At 39.4% G+C, this 19,967-nt stretch overlaps 1 protein-coding gene across 1 annotated transcript in view; it reads right to left on the reverse strand.

The window, feature by feature from the left end:
- The window catches only part of LOC117291549 (echinoderm microtubule-associated protein-like 6), a 59,290-nt gene that overhangs the window by 32,283 nt on the left and 7,040 nt on the right, over positions 1–19,967 (reverse strand). The window contains exons 2-23 of the mRNA XM_033773346.1: positions 18,257–18,416; positions 17,441–17,539; positions 15,587–15,841; positions 15,089–15,224; positions 13,689–13,890; positions 12,596–12,733; positions 10,986–11,242; positions 9,913–10,125; positions 9,215–9,388; positions 8,457–8,670; positions 8,134–8,320; positions 7,583–7,688; positions 6,607–6,801; positions 5,391–5,593; positions 4,496–4,735; positions 3,938–4,139; positions 3,664–3,756; positions 2,980–3,111; positions 2,318–2,583; positions 1,596–1,794; positions 1,103–1,223; positions 428–518 (exon numbers count right to left, since the gene is read on the reverse strand). Coding sequence (XP_033629237.1) covers positions 428–518; positions 1,103–1,223; positions 1,596–1,794; positions 2,318–2,583; positions 2,980–3,111; positions 3,664–3,756; positions 3,938–4,139; positions 4,496–4,735; positions 5,391–5,593; positions 6,607–6,801; positions 7,583–7,688; positions 8,134–8,320; positions 8,457–8,670; positions 9,215–9,388; positions 9,913–10,125; positions 10,986–11,242; positions 12,596–12,733; positions 13,689–13,890; positions 15,089–15,224; positions 15,587–15,841; positions 17,441–17,539; positions 18,257–18,416 — 3,883 coding nt within the window. The remainder of the gene's footprint in view (positions 1–427; positions 519–1,102; positions 1,224–1,595; positions 1,795–2,317; positions 2,584–2,979; positions 3,112–3,663; positions 3,757–3,937; positions 4,140–4,495; positions 4,736–5,390; positions 5,594–6,606; positions 6,802–7,582; positions 7,689–8,133; positions 8,321–8,456; positions 8,671–9,214; positions 9,389–9,912; positions 10,126–10,985; positions 11,243–12,595; positions 12,734–13,688; positions 13,891–15,088; positions 15,225–15,586; positions 15,842–17,440; positions 17,540–18,256; positions 18,417–19,967) is intronic.

Consider the following 19,967-nt stretch of genomic DNA (forward strand, 5'->3'; position numbering starts at 1 on the left):
GTCCTGCTTTTCGACTTCTACCTGGGCAGAAGGTAGAAAACTAGCCGGGACTGATATTTAGCTTATAGAATTGTTATTAACTGCACTACCTCAGAGTCAGTTCTTGAATTGGTCTCAACATTTCGACTAGCTTGCTCTAGTTATGTCAGGAGACTGTAAGACTGCACGACAGTTCTCTTAAGAACAAACTCTAACCGGCAAGTTGATACACACACGCAGTTACCGCGAACCAAGTATATCTTGATACCTCACCATGCTATGTCTCAAAACAAATAAACATCTATTTAATTGTTGCAGTACCCTTAAAAAGTTAAATCTTCCAGATGGTTGGTTATAAAAGTAAAGGGGTTCCACATTGCAATGGCGTTGGGTTGAACAGTAATACTTTCTATGATAAAACATAACAAACGAAGCAGTCTAAACTCACCTCTACTTTTGAGGGTCTCGTCTTCTTGCCATTGGTAACGGTAGACTTCTTGATCTTTGGAGGCTTAAGACCACCCCTGCTTACACTTGGCCTGCAGAAGGGGGGAAGAAGCATAAGAAAGATTTGAAGCTTTGTATCGTTTAAAAATCATAATTAGGTTGGGTTCTTTTATAGCATTTTATCCCACACAAAGCACCCATGATTTGTTTTTGTTAAGAAGATAAAGCTATGTTTTGATTTATGAGTCCCATTAATGTATCACCTTCTAAATGGCTTACAAGGTGCTGTGCTGCATTCAGCAACCACTGCCATAAACAGCAGTGCAAACCCCTTTGCGATAAGTGTAACTGGGTTCTTTTACATGCATGACACAACATACAGAACCTTATGAACAAAGCAAAAATGGTTTAAAGTGATTTGCTTAAGGACACAAGTCTCAAGAAAGGCACCCAAGCCCACACTCTGCTTATCAAAAACAGTCCACTGAGCTTTACTGCCCAGCCACGACACACCACAAAGTACGGTAAGCGGAGTCTACTTTTGAAGCTGGCAAAATCTTTGTTAATTTCGGATTGTGTTAGGAAAACCAGACAAATTAATAACAAACAATTTTCTTTAGCTCAAAGCGCCCAATCCGAAAGCAACATGCCCCTTTAATAGTAGAGGTGAACTTACGTGTCATCGTCCTCCACTTCTTGTTGATCTGGTTTGACACCTGTGGTTTCTCGGAGGGGGTTTGTGTAAGTCTTAGAAGCGTAGTCCATTGTGGTCTCTCTCTGTACATCACTGTCGTATCCTGAGAAAACAAGACTGATATTATCAAACAGGGAGTGGAGAGTCACAGTAACATTTCTGAAGTCTTAAATTTAATTCAATAAGCCTTTTTGAGATATGGCGGACACAATGCAACAACACTTTAAGGTTTGGGTTAATTGGTGTGTAAACACCCAAACCAAACAGTACACTCCTATCACGCTTGCCATACCTCAAACAAGCTTATTAATTTGTTATTGTCCATTTAAAAGGTAAAAATTTAAAGTTTACATGTCTAAACATTGATGAAAGCTCCAAAACAGAACACTAACAAATCACACTTTCCTTAGCAATTGAGATCGAATGATGAAATCACCCACTGTATAAGACAAATATTATTTTTTTGTTGACTTACCATCCTCCTCAGAATCTGTGTCCGAGTCGTCACTTTCTCCATGGCAATTTTCCCTGGTGCCCGTCACGGCGTGTGACCAAACCATCAGCGCAGTGTCAGCCCCACCTACTGATATTAACACCCTGTCATCGTACGTCCATCTCACATTGGTGACGTGGGCGCTGTGACCGACATACTTCTTGAACTTTGCATTCTTGCCCTGTAAAAGTTGCACAAATTCAAAAATGCAGGTTTGTGAGTGGTCATGACCACAGGATTTGAGCTCAGCTGTAAATGTTGTCAATCATTGAAATTATAAGACAAAATTGCATAGTCAATTTTCGGAAGAGTGTATTCATTCCAATTAGAATCAAAATAAACTTTCAATCTAATCCAATCATTGAAATTCAGTCGTCATATCAAAGTGAAATGATAAGAAACAGTTTTATTGGGGTTATTTTTTAAAAGAGGTAACAATGATTTGCCTTTTTTGACTTTGTCAAGATTTCAGAGAAGGCTACCGCAGTGAGTTATATCGAGCATTTCAATAATAGTTGGAGCTGAATAAATTTGAGGTTTACTTGAAATGGGAAATTTGTGTAAATCACCTGGTACAGCGTGCTGGCGACTGATTATTTTGTTAGACTATTTGACTACTCGACCCAATGTAACCTTATATTGTGACCTCATGTTTACAATCACAAAAAAATAAACACAATGAAACGGTGTAAACGAGAACTTACTGATGCAGGCCACTGGAACAGTTTCACAAAACCAAAATCGTCTCCCGTCGCAAGTGTGGTTTTATCGTGGGACAAAGACGAAGCATTGACATCGGTGACATCGCTCTTAGACGGCCATATCCCCGTACAGGTGTGACCGAGCACGCAGGTCCACGTAGCCCAACCCTGTGTCTCTATCTGGGCGTTGCGTAGGGCCTGACGCTTCCCTCTAGGAGCCTCGAAAAACAGCTGCTCCTTGGCGCCGGAATTCATCATTAGAAGTTTTCCTATTAAGCATTTAAAATGGAAGGCTCATTTAACATGATTTTTAAAACTCCAAGGTTACTTAATAATGTTCTTGTTTTATAGTACACCCAAATTATCCAAAGGAATATTACTCGGGTGGGATTCGAACCCACAACCCTTGCACTCTAGAGCAGATCGTGCAAGGTTACTTCTTGCTAGTTCTGCTAGGCCTATTTAGAGTTGCTAGAGCTGTTAAGTGTTATGACTGACGAGTCTGGTTAATCACACTCAAGTTCTGGTGTTGTTGGCAGCAGAGTGTGGGTTCGAATCCGGGTCCTGGAATGTGGGTCCTTGAGCATGACACTGTTTGAGAGTGTGACATGACTTGCTGAGGATTTTATGGACTGTCAAGGATTAAGTAGGATTAGAGTTCTTACCGTTGGTGTCCCAATCTGCATGTGTGACATAACTGGAGGAGCCTTTACATGTTCCAACTCGCTTGGTGTTCAGTACACTGTAGATATCAATAAAGTTATCATGGGACGCAACGGCCAGATACTTGCCTGAATCTACAAGGAAATAATTGTAAGAGAAATTTATTTGAAATAAAAAATCTCATTCACATCCACTTCATCACACCCCTCTGCTTCTGCTTCTACGGTTGTATTGCAACTCGGGTGTGATCCATGGCTGCATGGAAGTTATAGATTGAATGGCTTCAAAACTGGCACCCCGAACAAAGATATGGACAAAATAGGGAGGCTGCCAACATTAGGGCTAGTGCTGGCATGTTATTCCGGATGTCGTAGGTTCAAGTCCCGCTCTAGTCAATCTTTCTTTGTTAAACCTAAAGTTAAAATATAATCCTACTGGTAGCCAGTCCATACTCTTCAGGATCCATAACAAAAGATCCCATTTCTTTGCACCGACTATCAGGGGATAACTGTTTGGGTCGTTGGCCTTTGATTAACATATGGCCAAGCAAGATAGCATTTCCAATGTTGAGTCTGCTAGTGACAAAAACATTGGGGGAGGTGGGGTGGGGTGGAGTTGGGGTGGGGTGGAGGTGGAGTGGGGTGTGGGTTGGGTTGAGCAGTGAGTGTAAGAAAGTATGTACTTACTTGGTGAGAATTTAATATCCGAGATCTCTTCTTTCCTATGATGGAAGCTGGCAACATCATTTAAATTGTCGCTGCTCACAACAGAGAAACTACCTGGAAGATAAAAAATCATAATTTTGTTAATCTATTGCACAAAAAAACAACAACATAAAAAACCTTCAGGAAGTACATCACAGTAGGACAAAAAAGTTAAAGCTGGAATCTGGAAACTATGGATATTACAAGCAAACTATCGAAGGCATCCTTCTTAAAAAAGTTACACTGGCTTCTTTACCATCTTTGAATCCGATAGCAATAGCTTTCCCGTCCGGTGAGAAGTCACAGCATCTCGCTCCTCCTTTGAGTCTCCGTACACTGACCATCTTATGTTCTGCTCCGAGGTCCCACACCCTGATAGTCTGATCGTCACTGACTGTCGCACACATTGACTTGTTGGGATGGGTGGCCAGACCCCAAATCTCTGTCTCCATGTGTCCCTTTTGGAAAACAAGAAGAGAAACAACATGAATTTCAAAATAAACAAGCCTCTTTGTTTCCTTTTTTGAAACCACTGAGATCATGTCACTGTGATTCCTTATAGCTTATGCTGTGATTTAGTCACAGCCATTTCTTTAAGGAACATGCCTCTACATAAAGAAGTGCCTTGAGTAAGGCGTCTGTTGAAATCAATAGTCCTCCTTACATATACAGAACAAAACAAACAAAAGCTATCTCAAATTATCTGCCTCCTTTTGGCCTCAGAGATGGCACTTTCTAAAAGTGTGACATCATAAGCAATGGGTCTATAGATTTAAATTGATGCAAGCTTCCCTGTCATCATCATGAACTCTACCTGTACAAGAATCCGGACTGGACCACTCTTCTCCAGCTCAATCACTTCGCCGTTCTTCGTCCCTGCCAGGATATGTCCATGTCCGAGAATCACTGAGCGAATAGACGGGTTGTCATCAAGGAGTATTCCATGGCTGCCCTGTGCCAGGTCCATCTTCCTGATGGGATACGTCTTGAGGCAACGCTCGATGGCTTCATCCCAGAGAGACACGACACCATCTTTACCTCCAGTTACAAAACCCTGCAGGGGGGATATTAAACATCGTGGGTAAAAAATTAACTCAATATTTTGGTTAATTATTCATGGGGGTGGAAGGTGTGAGTAGGCGCCATGTCTTGAGCCATGCATTTGGCAGCTCAACTCAGTATGACAGGCCAAGGGAGAAAGAGACAATTTATTCTTAATTTGACATTCAAATAATATTTGGGGTGAGAGTCAAAGTTGACAAAAAAGCTCTGAAAATAGGATCGAAATTGAAGATGGTATTTTAATTTTGTTTACATTTCTTAAAAATGTCATTTGATCAGACAACAGCACAATTATCGCCAAATTATTCAGTTTAGATTTGGGAGAATAAAACCAAAGAGGGAAAAACCCTTGTAATCAAACTCCAATCGACATACAGGGGTTCACCAAAGCTGAAAGGCAGGGAAATAAATCCAATGTTGAAATGATGACATATCCCCCTTTTAGTAACCCTTGCAGTTATAGATTTTTAGGTGCTTTTGGGAAACGTTTCCTCAGCGCTAGATAACTGAATCAAAGGAAACGATCTCTTTACATCTGATAAAAATATGTACATTTTCATGGTACAGACCCCCCCCCCCCAAAAAAAAAGAAGAAGTATGAATCCAGATAAAAGTAAACAATTTCTCATCCTTTGAATACTACTCACCTTATCCAATGAGTGCATTGCAAAGCAAGGTCCTTTGTGTGCACTGACTGTCCTCGTCAGTGTGACGTCTTGCCAGACGTAGATATTCCCTGAAGCGCCCCCAGAGTAAGTCATTTCTGGTGAGCGTCCGTACGTCACGCACATCATTGTATCTGGCTTACCAACGTTGCCAAATGTACCTCGTTTTGAGGTAAATCCACCACCTATTTATAAAGCAACCACAAAGCAGCATGAGTGAAAAGCACATCAGGATATATAATAATCCACAAATTATGCATTAAGAGGAAACTCTCTGTAGTGTCCTCCTGAATCCTCCATTATTCTCACATATATTGCAACTTACTTCCCAAAATATTTGGACTCTGATAGGATTTATATGAATGGCCCTGGGAAAAAAATGTCTGGACTAAAAAAAAAAAGACGAACCTCTAAGAAGAGACGCACTGACAAAATCACAAAACAAACAAAAACACATTAAAGGATTCGGGTACTTTTTCAAAATGTCCACAGATTTACATTTAACCTACAGGGTTTGAAGATAATGATAGTGGAAAGCTTCCCTTCAAATATGACTAACTGAGGTTGTGTAGTTTTTGCGAAATATGTTAAACAAGTCACACAATAATTTTCGCATCAGGAAGACGAAAATTATTTTAGCATGAAAAATCCCATTAACCAGTTATGATATTATACTAAAACCATAGCATACTTGGTTAATACGTTTTTACATGCTTACACTGAGACGAAAATTATTTGTTTTACTTATTTCTCAAAAACTACGCTACAGCACCTCACTAAGTAAAATTTCAAGGGAAGCTTTCTACTATCGTAATCTTCAAACTGTGTAAGTTTAATGTAAATCTGTGTACACTGTGTTTTGTTTTAGGAAAAAGTACTAAAAATCACAAAACAAAACAACATATGAAAGGCACTGGACACCTTTGGTAATTCCAGTAGTCTTACTTGGTGTATCCAACATATGCATAAAATAAAAAATCTGTGAAACATTTACTCAATGGTCATCAAAGTTGCAAAAACCAAGTAAGTTTTTTATGCTAACAACTATTTTGAGTAATTACAAATAGTGTGGACAACAAACAAAATCAAGAAGCTTTGTCCAAATAAACTATTTGGAATATAGGAAAAGTACTTGCACCTAAGTACTAAGTATAAATTTCTTAAGAAAACCTTTTTTGTTTGGCTGAGCTTCACTTACCAGTTTGATTCCAGAATTTGATATGCTTCATTCCGACCGTCACCAATTTATCCACGTTATGCGGGTTCCACTTAATGACGAAAATCTTATCTTTGTGTCCTCTGGTCGTTGCGAGTTTCTCACCTTTCCTCCAGTCCCAAACAACGATCATGTGATTGTCGTCAAGACCCACACTGGCTAACTTCTTACCATCACCTAAAAATAAACCATTGTGAATAAGACCAACACTGGCTAACTTCTTACCATCTCCTACAAATTAAACCATGTATGGATTAAAACATAGTGTCATTGACCGACATATTTGATGATAAACAATGAAAAAGTGCACAACTCTCAGCCAATGATAGCCTTGCACACAAGCACATTTCATCAAAGATGCTGATCATGGATGTCATGTGCAATCCATCTTTTGTCAACAGAGCTTGTGACCTGTGACATTACACGTTTAAAATAGAGCCCCAGAGCCTGGACTTCATGCAAGCACGAGTTATACGGAGCTTAATGAAAGAGAACAATTAAATCTTATGGAGATTGCACTGTTTGATTTGTATCAACTATGATATGTATAAAGGGGCCCAAACTTGTTCAGCTAAATTGTGTTATTTTTTCATATTTAAACGTAATATTGAAAAAGACCAAGTAATAATTCTTCAAATTCAGGCACACAGAAATGCAATGTCTCGACAGGTTGTGCTTCAATAGAGGTCTTTTTGGACGTTAGACTGCAGCAAACTTACAAGGTAAATCCATGCTCAGAACAGAGTAAACAATGAAAATTTACCTGGCAACTGCTGCCGCCTAGCGTTAAAAAGTCTCCCATTCATACATGTATATTACCAAACCAAGGTTAGAAGGGTAAAATAGACTGGTGCCGTTTGTTTGAATAAGAGACTCAGTACTCATGCTCACTATTGTATCCTAAGGAACATTACAAAGAGAGTGGCAGTCTTTATAGATTGAAAGGTTTATTAGTTACCTGAGAAGTCCACGGCACAGACTCCCCTCATGTGCTGGCCTTTGAGAATAGCTTGTGATTTCGTGGTTGCTGCATCCCAGATGTGGATTGTTGGATCTCGACCAACCTGAGACAATAAGACCAATAAAAAGTATTAAATTGAGCTTTTACATGAACATCTTATCGCACAAATCCCAAAACAAACTTCAGGTGGCAATCCCCAAAACGCATTTCCAGCACCAATACCCAAAACACATTTCAAGCACCAATCCCCCCCCCCCAATTTTTTTTTACCCATACACCGATGTGTATAAAGCACTGTATAATCAGTACTTTCCTGAATTCTGAGAAAAACCCACAGATAAATAACTTGGGTGGGATTCGAACCAATGACCTTTGCAAGCCTGGCGGCTAGAGGCAGTTCCAATCCAAATCTTTAGCAGTGGGTACTGCAATGGTTTTAATACACGATACTTCATTAACATTGGTGTATGGGTTAAAAACAAAATATATTTTTTTTATTCCGATGCATCTATTAAAATAAACTAAATTGTATTTTCAGCTATATTTACCTGTCCCGTTGCAATAATATCTTTAAGTGGGTGAATGCATAGACATAATATATCATCGGTATGCTCCAAGTAGAATCGCTGTGAGTGTGTATCCCGATTATAAACGATACCAGTTGCAGCTACGTGAAATACCACCTCTCCAGCTTGCGTATAGAACAGGTTGTTCCTGCAGTCATAACCTCGATACCTGAGACATAGAAATAATAACATTAACTAATAACAATAAGGTCATATAGCACACATATCCTAGTCGCTACATCAACTTTATCATCCCTGTTGATCAAGCGTACTTTCTTTCATTTCTTAAAATACCCTGCTCTTACCCGTGAATAAATTCTAGTTTGATTCCTTCACTCGGTGCTTGCTGCCGCTTCTGTCCTGAGTTATCCGTCTTCTTCAGCCTCTTGATACGAGACAGATCCTCCTTGTAGACTGGCCGGTCGTAATCTATCTCCTTCTCCTTCTCAATGTCAGAGTCCAGCTCGGCAACGTCCGATAAGTCGGAATCACTCTCTTCACTGTTTGAATCCACATACCCTACAAACCGATATAAATTTATTTATAAATAATAATCAGAACAAGTTCATATAGAGCATTTTTCAAAATAACCGTCTAAATGCGCTTTACATTATGCCCTGGTTATTAGGCAATAAACATTCCTGTAATCTGAGCTCCCTGGAGAGTGTACAACCTGGGCAACCGTAGGGCTCCTGTACTCTTGCAGGTTCTCCTTTATACCCCTAGGTGAAGAGAAGCAATTTTAGTAAAGTATCTTGCTCAAGGACACAAGGCTTTAAAAAACATACAATACAATACACAGAAGACTGAGAATAAACAAAATCTGACCAAGAATTATGAAAAACAGAAGAATATGTACAAAAACAAAAAACAGCCTAGGGATTGCCAAAAATCTAAAAGAGTAATCCCAATAAAATAAAAAAGACATTAGAACAGATAGACAAAATACACGCACAGAGTAAATACACTCTGGGGGGAGGGTAGTCGGTTGGGTGAGCAGGGAGTAGGGTAGGGATAGGATTTGGGGAAGAAGGGTAACAAAAAAAGTCATAGTTTTTTATACCTGTGTTATGTCCAGTTTCATCATTCTCCAGTGCATTCACACCCTCAGGTACAAAGCGCCATTGGAATACTGCATGGTCACCACCACCAGTTGAGATAACATGCATCTTATCGTGAGAGAATCTGACATTAGTGACATGAGCAGAGTGGCCGACGTACTTCCGAAATTTAGCCCCTAGGAACAATAAGGCCATCAAGTGTTAATAAACAAATCTGGAGATTTATTAAGTATACTGAAATTCACTTTTATACTTAAATCTCACTTTTGTAAATTATTTGAAGTTCAGAGTTGTGCCAGAGGGATGGGAACAGGGTCCAATTTCATGGCTCTGCTTACCGCAATATTCTGTACTTACGATCACCATTCTCCGCTTATGTGCACGCACCGTATTTATGCGCTAGCTGTGTAAGTGTAGAATGCCTAGTAACATGGAGTACACACACACACAAGCCAAAACTGCCCGCTAACCCTTTAAATACGCTTGACGAAAGCACAGAATTCCCTGCTTCGTCAAGCACCGCTTATTTGCTTACAGTAAGCAGAGCCATTCAGTTGGGCCCCGATCAACGCTGTCTTTTTAGCAAAATAATACAACATAAATTAACACTGAACAATGCCAAATCAAAGTAAAATTTACCCGAACTATCTGACGTTGAGAATAAACTGTTTGACTTCAATGTACCACACAATAAAAGTACCTTTCTTGAGAGAAGGGAATCGAAACATCTTCACCATTCCGAAGTCATCCCCGGTCACCATAACCTCACCACCAAAGAAAGCATCCACGCCATTGACGTCATTGGTGTCTGAGTACTTGGGCCATATTCCACTCACTTCAGGACCGAGGACCCCAGTCCACGTGGCCCATCTGATGGCACGCACCTCGTCACGTTGTGTGGCCTGCTTTCCAGCTGAGGAGTACACACAAGGAAGTTTAACAAAAGAATCTTAGACAGCAGTACGAAAAAGAACAAATATAGTCATATTTTGTTTATTTAATGTGTTTTTAAGTAGAATCAACTGACGAACTGGCCAACCCCATGCAAGACCTACTTACTTGGAAAAGCCGTGCTCAAGCCCCCCTGTGGGCGACCGAGTGAATGAGTGAGTGAGTTTTTAAAGCCTCTTATTGCCATAATCATCGATTGTAGTTCTGAAAAAGAGTTAAACTATGCCAGCCTGTAGTATGGTATCATGGTGTGATTCAACCCTTCTACTGTGAGACCACGCAATATCACGTAACTGATCATTACACAGTTGAGCAAACATACAAAACCTGCGCAGTTTAATGGTTTCAAAATGGTTGGTCTTTTCGCTGATAAATGTTACTGGGAGTAGCAGTGACAACTTTTATAAGGATTCTGTATGTACAACAGCTTCAGTAAGAGCGTTTGTATCCAGACAGACAATCAAACTTTGAAGTAGCTTGAAGAGTTTAATTGCCCAAAAGATCGTGATATCCCAAACATACAATTTTTCTGTCTTTATATGAATCAATCCACATGAGTTTAAAACCCTTCTTGAGAGTGTTTCACAAAAACGCAGTCTTCATATTTTTGAGGAGTTGGTTCACATTTGTGAAATACGATCAGCCCCTTCATAAAAATTTTCCAAAAATCGTTCCATACTGGTGTAGTACTTAGTCTTGATTTTAAGATGCTCAACCTCTTTTCCTTTACAAGGACAAGATGTCACAAACATCCATATTTAAAGGCAGTAAAACCAAGTTCCTGAACCATGACATTTCCAAACCAAAATATTTCTGCCTTACCTGGCATTCTGAAGAAGAGTCTCTCCGCAGCTCCGCTGTTTGTCTGTAAGTATTTGCTGTCCTCGGACCAGTCTAGATGAGTGATGAAACTACTGCTGCCTGAACACTGTCCAACCTTCTTGTAGCGCTGCGTAACTGCGTAGATGTCCACGTAGTTATCATTTGAGCCCACGGCGAGATAGTTACCGTCGGGCGAGTACTTCATCTCGTGAATGACCTCTTTACGATCTTTGATGTGGATTACTGTGGAAAGATCTCTGTGGTTGGAGTAAAAATACAGAGCACTTAATAAAAGTAATTGTTTGGACTGTAAGTGGCAGCAAACTGAGAAACTTCCTATAGACCCTATTCACAAAGCACAGCGTACATATATGCACGTCTCCTGCCCGCCACTAAGTGTCAAAACGTGCACAAAATGAAGGTACACGTGTTTACCCACCTCTGAACAATGCGCAACTACAATTTCTGCCTTTTTGTCGAGTTCGTTCCTATTGTACAAGTTTTGACCCACAAAATGGCCGACAGAAGATGCGCGGGTATGTGCGCTGGACATTGAAATATATAGGGTCTATCATATCATCGTCAGGCCATCTTGTCAGATGATGCCTGCAGAGGTCGTCCTACAGCACGGGCGTGCCTTCGTGCACGTCGGTCCTCCTGGCTCTGGGCCCATGAATCTTGTATATGCCCAGCGCCCTGTTGGACAAGCTGTCGCCAAGTAGGCCGGTCTTTTGCCAGGCATTCCCAGAGGGTCTATTGTATTGATTATTATTAATTTATGTCTGAATTGAATGACTTTGACTATGGCTATGAGTGTTGGCAGCAACTGCAACATTCAACAACAGGACTATTCAGCTACTGCGTAACGCCCGTTTCAGACAGGCGCGCCAACGTCTCGCCGAACCAAATAGATTAGGAGCGACTCTAGGACGACCCAAATAACTTTTTGTTTCAGACAGGCGAACTGCACATAACATTTACATTGGCTCGGCTCATGACAAGATCGACGTTTGAAACCAAGGTGCTCCAGAGTCGCTCCGAACAACTGCAACAGTCGATCTTTCAACTTCTAGCGCAGCCAGTCGCTCCTAACTGTTTCAGACGTCAAACTTTTTATGTACTTAATTCAGAATTTGGTTCGGCGCAACTCTGGAGCGCCTGTCTGAAACGGGTATTAGCCATCAATAAGCTATTTACAAGTTAGATTTTAATAACGTCTGGTACTATGACTTGCTTAGTGACAAGTAATCGCTTAAATTTAAATTCCTCAGGCTAAAGAGACAGTTGCTATGTCAAATGGTTCTGGGGAAAGCTTTTGGACAGCAACCTCGAGATGAGAAAACCCTGGTACTATTGTGCCATACACATTATTTCAGAATTGTGTATGGGTGTTTGTTGTCTATTACATCAGTGTCAGCATGCAAAAGCTTGCCCTGAATCAAGTAACAATAATTAATTAATTAATAGTTTATTTATTCAACAATTTCTGAGGACAAAAAAGTCTGAGGATAAAGTCTGAGGAACTCAAATTTAATCATGAACTTGTGAATAATAAATCAGTTACACATTACAATTACGCAAGGAGAGATGTAGAGATTGTTGGGACTTACTTTGTTTTGAGTACAGTGAATGAACCGTCTGACATTCCCGCTGCTAGTGCTGATCCATCACTATTAAAGGTCACTGATCGTACATTGTTATCCATGGTTTCACGGACAAGCAGCGTTTTTTCCTCCGTGTTCCAAATTCTAGGAAGAAACGATGAGTGAAATGGAGCTTTTAGCTTCATTTCTTTTTACAAAACAAACTGAAGAAATATTTCAAGAATAGAACAATTATACTTGCTTGTTGTAATCCCTGTATAAATAAGTCACAACACAACATGTCAACTAAAACTCTCTCAAAGGGGAACAGTAAGTAATCACCGTTGTTTTTTACTTCTGATCATGTACAAACCAAACGAGCAAAGAATGTCATTTTCTTTTTTTTAATTTTAAGATGCTCATAGTTCGCAATTGGAATTGGTACAAATGGTTAAGGGCACTGGACACTATTGGTAATTACTCAAAATAGTTGTTAGCATAAAAACTTACATGGTAACGAGCAATGGAGAGCTGTTGATAGTATAAAACGTTGCCTTTTATTATCTGAAAGCACACAAATTTGTGCAACAAGGGTGTTTTTTCTTTCATTATTCTCAAGCAACTTCAAAGACCAATTGAGGTCAAATTTACACAGAATAAGAATACTAATCTTTGACATTTACCAAAGGTGTCCAATGCCTTTAAACAGTAAGCCAGAGTTCATAAACACGTAGGAAAATAAACACAGGGATACAACCAAACTAAAGGCAGTGGACACTATTGGTAATTACTCTAAATAATTATTAGCATAAAACCTTACTTGGTATTGAGTAATGGGGAGAGGTTGATAGTATAAAACATTGTGAGAAACGGCTCCCTCTGAAGTGACAAGGGTGTTTTTTCTTTCATTATTATCTTGCAACTTCGACGACCAATTGAGCTCAAATATTCATAGGTTTGTTATTTTATGCATATGTTGAGATTCACCAAGTGAGAAGACTGGTCTTTGACAATCACCAATAGTGTCCAGAGTAATTAAGCATTCATTAAAAAATCTTCATATGGGGATAGACCTTTCGGTTTTCAAGAAAACTAACAAACATTATGTGTGTAAACCGACCTGACACTGCAATCATCACTACCGGTAGCTATGAATGGTCGCTTTGGATGCACAGCCAAGGCCCACAGCTCCCCCTCAGCATGGCCCTGGACAAGGATCCTAGGCTTATCGGGCTCCCGTAGAAACACCTCCATAATTTCACTGTCTTGAGTACCAACTAGAACACGATCACCACGCCAGTGGACACTACGTATGGTAAGACCTGCATGGGAGAAGTAAATATTAGGCTATGTCTGTATCAAGGCACTTTGGCAATGGCTATGGTGGCACTGACAACATAGTAGGTTAAGCCTTTGCAGCTATCTAGGCCAAATTTCACAGAGCTGCTTAAAGGATTTGGGTACTTTTTGTAACACAAAACACAATGTCCATAGATTCACATTAAATATACACCGTTTGAAGATAATAATAGTAGAATTGAGAAAATTAGTCAAACAATGTAATAAAAATACGTTTTTACACGCTAAAATAGTTTTTGACTCATGATCACTGAGACGAAAATTATTTTCATGACATTGTTTTACTCATTTCTAAAAAAATACAGTACAAAAAGTACATAAGCAAAAAATACCCTTTAAGCAAAAAATATTGCATAAAAATTTGCTGCGAAGCAGAAATGAGCATGATGCCAGTCACAAATTGTACATGTGACATTGTAGTTTGGCTGGTAACGTTGTTCTGGTAAGCATAATTTGATCTAGCTTAGCTACTTTTTGTGCTTGAGCAGCTCTGGGAAATTGGGCCCTGGCTATAGCCACTGCAAGTACAGTTAATTGGATTGGTTAATGGAGGACATATAGGATTTGAGGCATTGCATGGTGAGGTATCAATATATATTTGGTTTGCGGTAACACCATGTGTGTATCTACTTGCCAGGTAGAGTTTGTTCTTAGAGAACTGTCTTACTTTATTCTACTACCGCGGAGTAGATTATCGGATGTTCGGGAGACTTCTCACTTCTGAAAAGAACTGTCCTGCTTTTTAACTACTACCAGGGCTGATGGTATAGAAAATAGGCTGGGACTACTACTTTAGCTTATAGGATCAAAACTGTCCAGCAATTCTTACGGGCACATTGTCTTTGAAATGGGTGCTTTGAGTGCTTTTTAGGCTGAGATAGCTCAGTTGGTAGAGCGCCAGGACATTAAACCGGGGGTCATTAGTTCAAATCCTACTCTTGTCAATTTGTCTTTTTTCAACCCCAAATTATTAAAAGTGTATCTAGTCATGGTTGGTTAAAAAGGTGATCCCCTGGCTGTTGCTTCCCAGGTTGTATCACGCACTTGGGTGTGTTTCCTAGCTACACAGCAGTTAAGGAATATATGTCTTCTCACTTGCCCCCCTGAACAAAGATAGGGAGACCCCTAACATATAGCGCCGAATAGAAATAAGTTACAAACCTTGATAACCATGTGAGGATTCTGCCAGATTCACCTTTGTGACAGGCTTGAAGTCTGTGGTCCACAATTTGATGTAACCATCACGACTACCTGTTGCGAAACCCTCATCGCATCCATCAATGGTATAGATCCCGGACTAAAAGATAACAGCAAAACATTCATCAATGGAGTACATACCAGACTAAAAGAATTTTTTTTACAAAATTCATTGGTTTAAACTAAAAGCGGAACTTTTCTATGGACTCTGATTTAGTGTCGAGTGTTGAGGCAGTATACATACATGTACATGGCTAAATAAAGACATAAGATGTGGCGTGTTCCACCTTTCAAATGATCTATGTTTGTGGCATATAAAGATAAAATTATTATTTAAATTGTAAATTTAACTTTCAATTTTCAGTTCTTGTGCCCCATTTCGAAAAAAAGAGAAAAAAAACCCCCAAAAAACATTGCTTTTACTCTAATTGACCTCAAAGAGTAACATTGGTAAACACTCACCGCATGCGCACTTTGAATAACCTTGTGTAGGTTGTTTCCACCCCACATGTAAATGTCCCCATTCAGGGTGCCAGCATAGGTTGTATCATTGGGAGCGAACGCCAGACACAACATCGTCTGGATCTCACCAACCTTCCCAAAGACCCCTTTCTTTGCAGTGAGAGAGTTGCCGCAGAGGGACCAGAATTTGATGTGCTTGACTCCGCAGCTGACGAGGCTGTTCTCTTTGTAGGGGTTGAATTGACAGTCAAAGATCTATGATAAAAGAAAATTGCCAGTCAAGTAAAAAGGACATCTATGGACAAATTTGAACAATATAAAGTTGCTCGGTACTTCTCAAAAGCAAATGTAAATTTCTTTCAAAACTTTATAAAGGGCACCATGGCAGAAGAGCAAAGCAAGGTTAAGGGCAAAGGGGCAATGGCAAAGCAAGGGGCACTCAAAGCATTCCCTTTGGTAGCCATGGGCTAATTCAAGGCATGAGGACTGGAGTGAAAAAATATACATTTTGTACATTTAACTAAGGCTAGAAATCTGCTACAAAATATGTGTATAATTAGTTAGACACTACTTAGTTCCCAAACTTGATAATTTGAGAACTAAAGGAACGACAGTCAAAAAATACTGTTTAATTGTTGGCCATATTTGTTGTTGCAGTAAAATGTTCTCTATTTGTTTTGCTGATTGTCATGTTTATCAAGGTATATCCACCACAGGCCCCACTTTTGGGGTTCTGCCTCGACTGTATTCTCACCAGAAGACGATCAGAGCATACTGATCGAAACATTGAGTTGAAACCAATGGTTCTTTTCAGAACCACCCCAACTCAAAAGAGATAGTTATAACATGGTGTTACCGCAAACCTTTTCATATTGTATTCTTTTCAGTAAGATATTATTGGCCCTACTATTTCTGTAAAGTGGAAATAAATGTTACATTGAAAATTGAAATTGAAATATCAATTAACCGTCACATTAGCTAGGGCAGCCATTCTGATGAAACTTTTACAGTTTATGAGATATTCATTGAAACACAAGAAAGCTCATTTTCTCGAAACAAACGAACGTCACTTTAAATAAACCCCCTGTCTCTCACACACACAGGAGGTTAAGCTTATCGCTTTAAATGCATCAAAATGGTTTATGTCATACAATGTTGTATATGGTGTTCTCGGATTTGGTTCCTAAATCTTCAAGACATGAGTTTGAACCTTGACTTTTAAGGACTCTTGAGTCCTTGTAGACAGGGAGTGAAGTAATTTCCAGCATTTGCCTGAAGCAGGCTCGGTATTTTGCTAGACAGGGTTGATCACACCCAAGAGAGCTGTAAAGGTGGTCGGAGGGAGGAACCCAAATCAAACTGCACCTGATGTGTGTATGAAAAATCCCAGACTACACCCATCCCTCCCAATATAGCATTATAATTCAAACACATTTCTAAAATCAGAGCTTTTAAAACCACAAAAAAGTAGGCTTTATTTTGATTCAACTCAAACTGTATGTTATTTTTGCATGGAGAAAAACAAAAATGTTTCGAATTTTGCCCCTCAGCCGATGTGTACTATTTAAGCAATGCTCAGTACTTTCCACATGAGTTCAAATTATGCATTGCAGTCACTCACAACAGTTTTTCTAAATAAGTTAATATAACTAATAAATAAAAAAAGTTGGTAGGTTGAGGTTTCGACCCAAGCAGTTATCATTCTTGAAGGCTTTCTTCTTATTAAGCCTTCAAGAAAGACTGTGGGTCGAAACGACAGCCCACTGACTAGTTTACAACGTTTATACCATAGGTCCTTTTGGTTGGTAAGCAGTTTGTAACAGCTAATACTTTTTTATACACAGAAGTACCCACCCGATCAGAGTGGCCCTTAACCGTGGATAGTATCCTGCCTTTTTTCCAATCCCACACATTGATGATATTACTGGTATCCATGCCGACTGAAACCAATTGCTGTAAAGACAAGCAAAAAGTAAGGTAAAGAAAATATTGTTGAAAACAAAATTTAAAACCACCTCAAGAATAATAATAATAAACAAGAATAAGATATTTCTTTCTTTTTATGACAATACTATTTTACAAGTAATATTGACCATTGTTTCAAAAATTAGGTGAGAGAAAGATGTTTTGATAGAGAAAATGACATCATCAGACTTTATCACCCAAAGTATGAAAGTTCACAGACAATAATCAATCACAAGGGGAACACAAACCAATCTTTACGTTTCATCTGGCCAGTTTACTCATCCAAAATGATTTTTACATAACCAATGAAAACATTAAAGCAATAACAAGTCCAGGTCTCAAATAAGGATGAAAAAACCACGAGACCACAATACCGCAAGACCGCAGGGCTTGTAGCTCAAAACATTAACTGAAACAGAAAACTAGATACAATAAAATAAATCAAATTAGATTTTTTTTTCTTTTTTTTCATATGTAGTTTCATAATAAACTGTTTTGATTTCAACAAGCACTAAGAAAAGATTGCTTTCATTTAAATAAGTTTAAATACTTCCAAGTTCCACATAATTCAACGATATCTAATAAGTATCTGAAAAGTTTAAACTAAAATTAAAGAATGTACAGCCAATGATTTCCCACACTCTCCAACTCAAGAGGGAGTATCAAAGTCAATTAAACGAGATCTGCCGAGCAAACCAAACGTACCGCTCCATCCTTGCTGAAGGCAAGTACCCCAATGCCATGTGTGTGTCCGTCCTTGAGTATAGAGACCGTCTGTACATTGTAGGAATCCCAGACGCAGATGTAGGGGTCTTTACCCACTTGGCCAGTAGCTACCAGCGTCTTCTCTGGATGAAGTGCAAGGCTATAACACAGAAAAACAAAACTATGTTAGAAGCACAAAACATACACTGAAAGCTGGTACATGTTTGTCATTTAACCTCAGAAATGTTATCCAATATTTTGCCCATGTTAAAATATGCAAAACACAAACTGAAAGCTAGTATGTCATTCTACCAGAGTAATAACATCATTTAGTACAAATTTTTGCTCAGCCCCCTTTTCCTAAAATGCTGCTTTTTTTTGTCAGTTTACAATTAAGCCGTTTCAAGAGGGCAAGGCTTTTTTATAATTTTGAAGAAGCACGTCATTGTAAAATTTTAAAGAGATTCTTTTGAAGGGGCACCAAGGCCACCATCAGGGCAACTAAAGACACTGCCCCTGTGTAATTAAAAGCTTGCAACATTAACAAATTATAGGTAGTTTTGAAGATTTACTCAATCAAAACAAACCACAGTTCGATAGTCACTCATTGTAAAAAAAAATATATAAAAAATTGTTAATTGCCTCACGTTTTGACCCTAGTAGTAGAGTCATTCTGGAGTCATAGCACAGTTTTTACCCTTTGAGAAAGACTCTGCTAGTGTCCAACTGTCCCACATGAGACCATTAGCACTTTTTTGCATACTAAATGGTGTCTTTTTGGTTGTTAGTTAGCAGTTTACAACAGGCTAGTAACCCATACCACACTATTCAGTATAAACCAGACGATTGAACCTTATGAATAGATAGGCCTACATGTGTGTAGTGAACAGGAAACGATTTGTAATGTAAAGTGGTCCAAGTGTTTACTGATGCTCCTAATTAAATCACATCAAATCAAGTGCAAACATAGCCAATGTACAATTGGTTTCTGTTGTTCACAGTGCCTAAAGTAAGGAGTTACAGCACGATGTTTTGCTTTGATATAAAAAGTACTCATTGCAGACCAATGAATTTGTAGCTGGAAGACTTGTGGAACAACAACCAAGCTAACCAATGTAGTCATGTGGGCTGACTAGTACTGAGGGCTAAATCAGGTGGGCTAACTACATGCAGTCATTTGGGCTAACTAGTCCTGCAGGCTTACTAGTCCAGCAAACCAACTAGTCCTGTGGGCTAACTAGTCCTGCAGGCTTACTAGTCCAGCATACCAACTAGTCCTGTGGGCTAACTAGTCCTGCAGGCTAACTAGTCCTGCAGGCTTACTAGTCCAGCAAACCAACTAGTCCTGTGGGCTAACTAGTCCTGCAGGCTTACTAGTCCAGCAACCCAACTAGTCCTGTGGGCTAACTAATCCTGCAGGCTTACTAGTCCAGCAACCCAACTAGTCATGTGGGCTAACTAGTCATGCGACCTACAACTAGTCCTGCACACTAACAGGTCCTGCATGCTAACTTGTCATGCAAGATGCAGGCTAACCAGTCCTATAGGCTAACTATAACCTTAACTAGTCTTGAATGCTAAGTAAATACATGTAGCCCTGCAGGCTAACTAGTTTAAAAGCTGTTACTAGTGTTGTATTTAACAATTAAACTCAAACAAAGGCTAAACTAAGCTGGCCTTAAGATGGAAACTGTTGAAGAGTAACTTTAAT

The sequence above is a fragment of the Asterias rubens genome, chromosome 1 (assembly GCF_902459465.1).
Source record: "Asterias rubens chromosome 1, eAstRub1.3, whole genome shotgun sequence".
Taxonomy (NCBI): Eukaryota; Metazoa; Echinodermata; class Asteroidea; order Forcipulatida; family Asteriidae; genus Asterias; species Asterias rubens.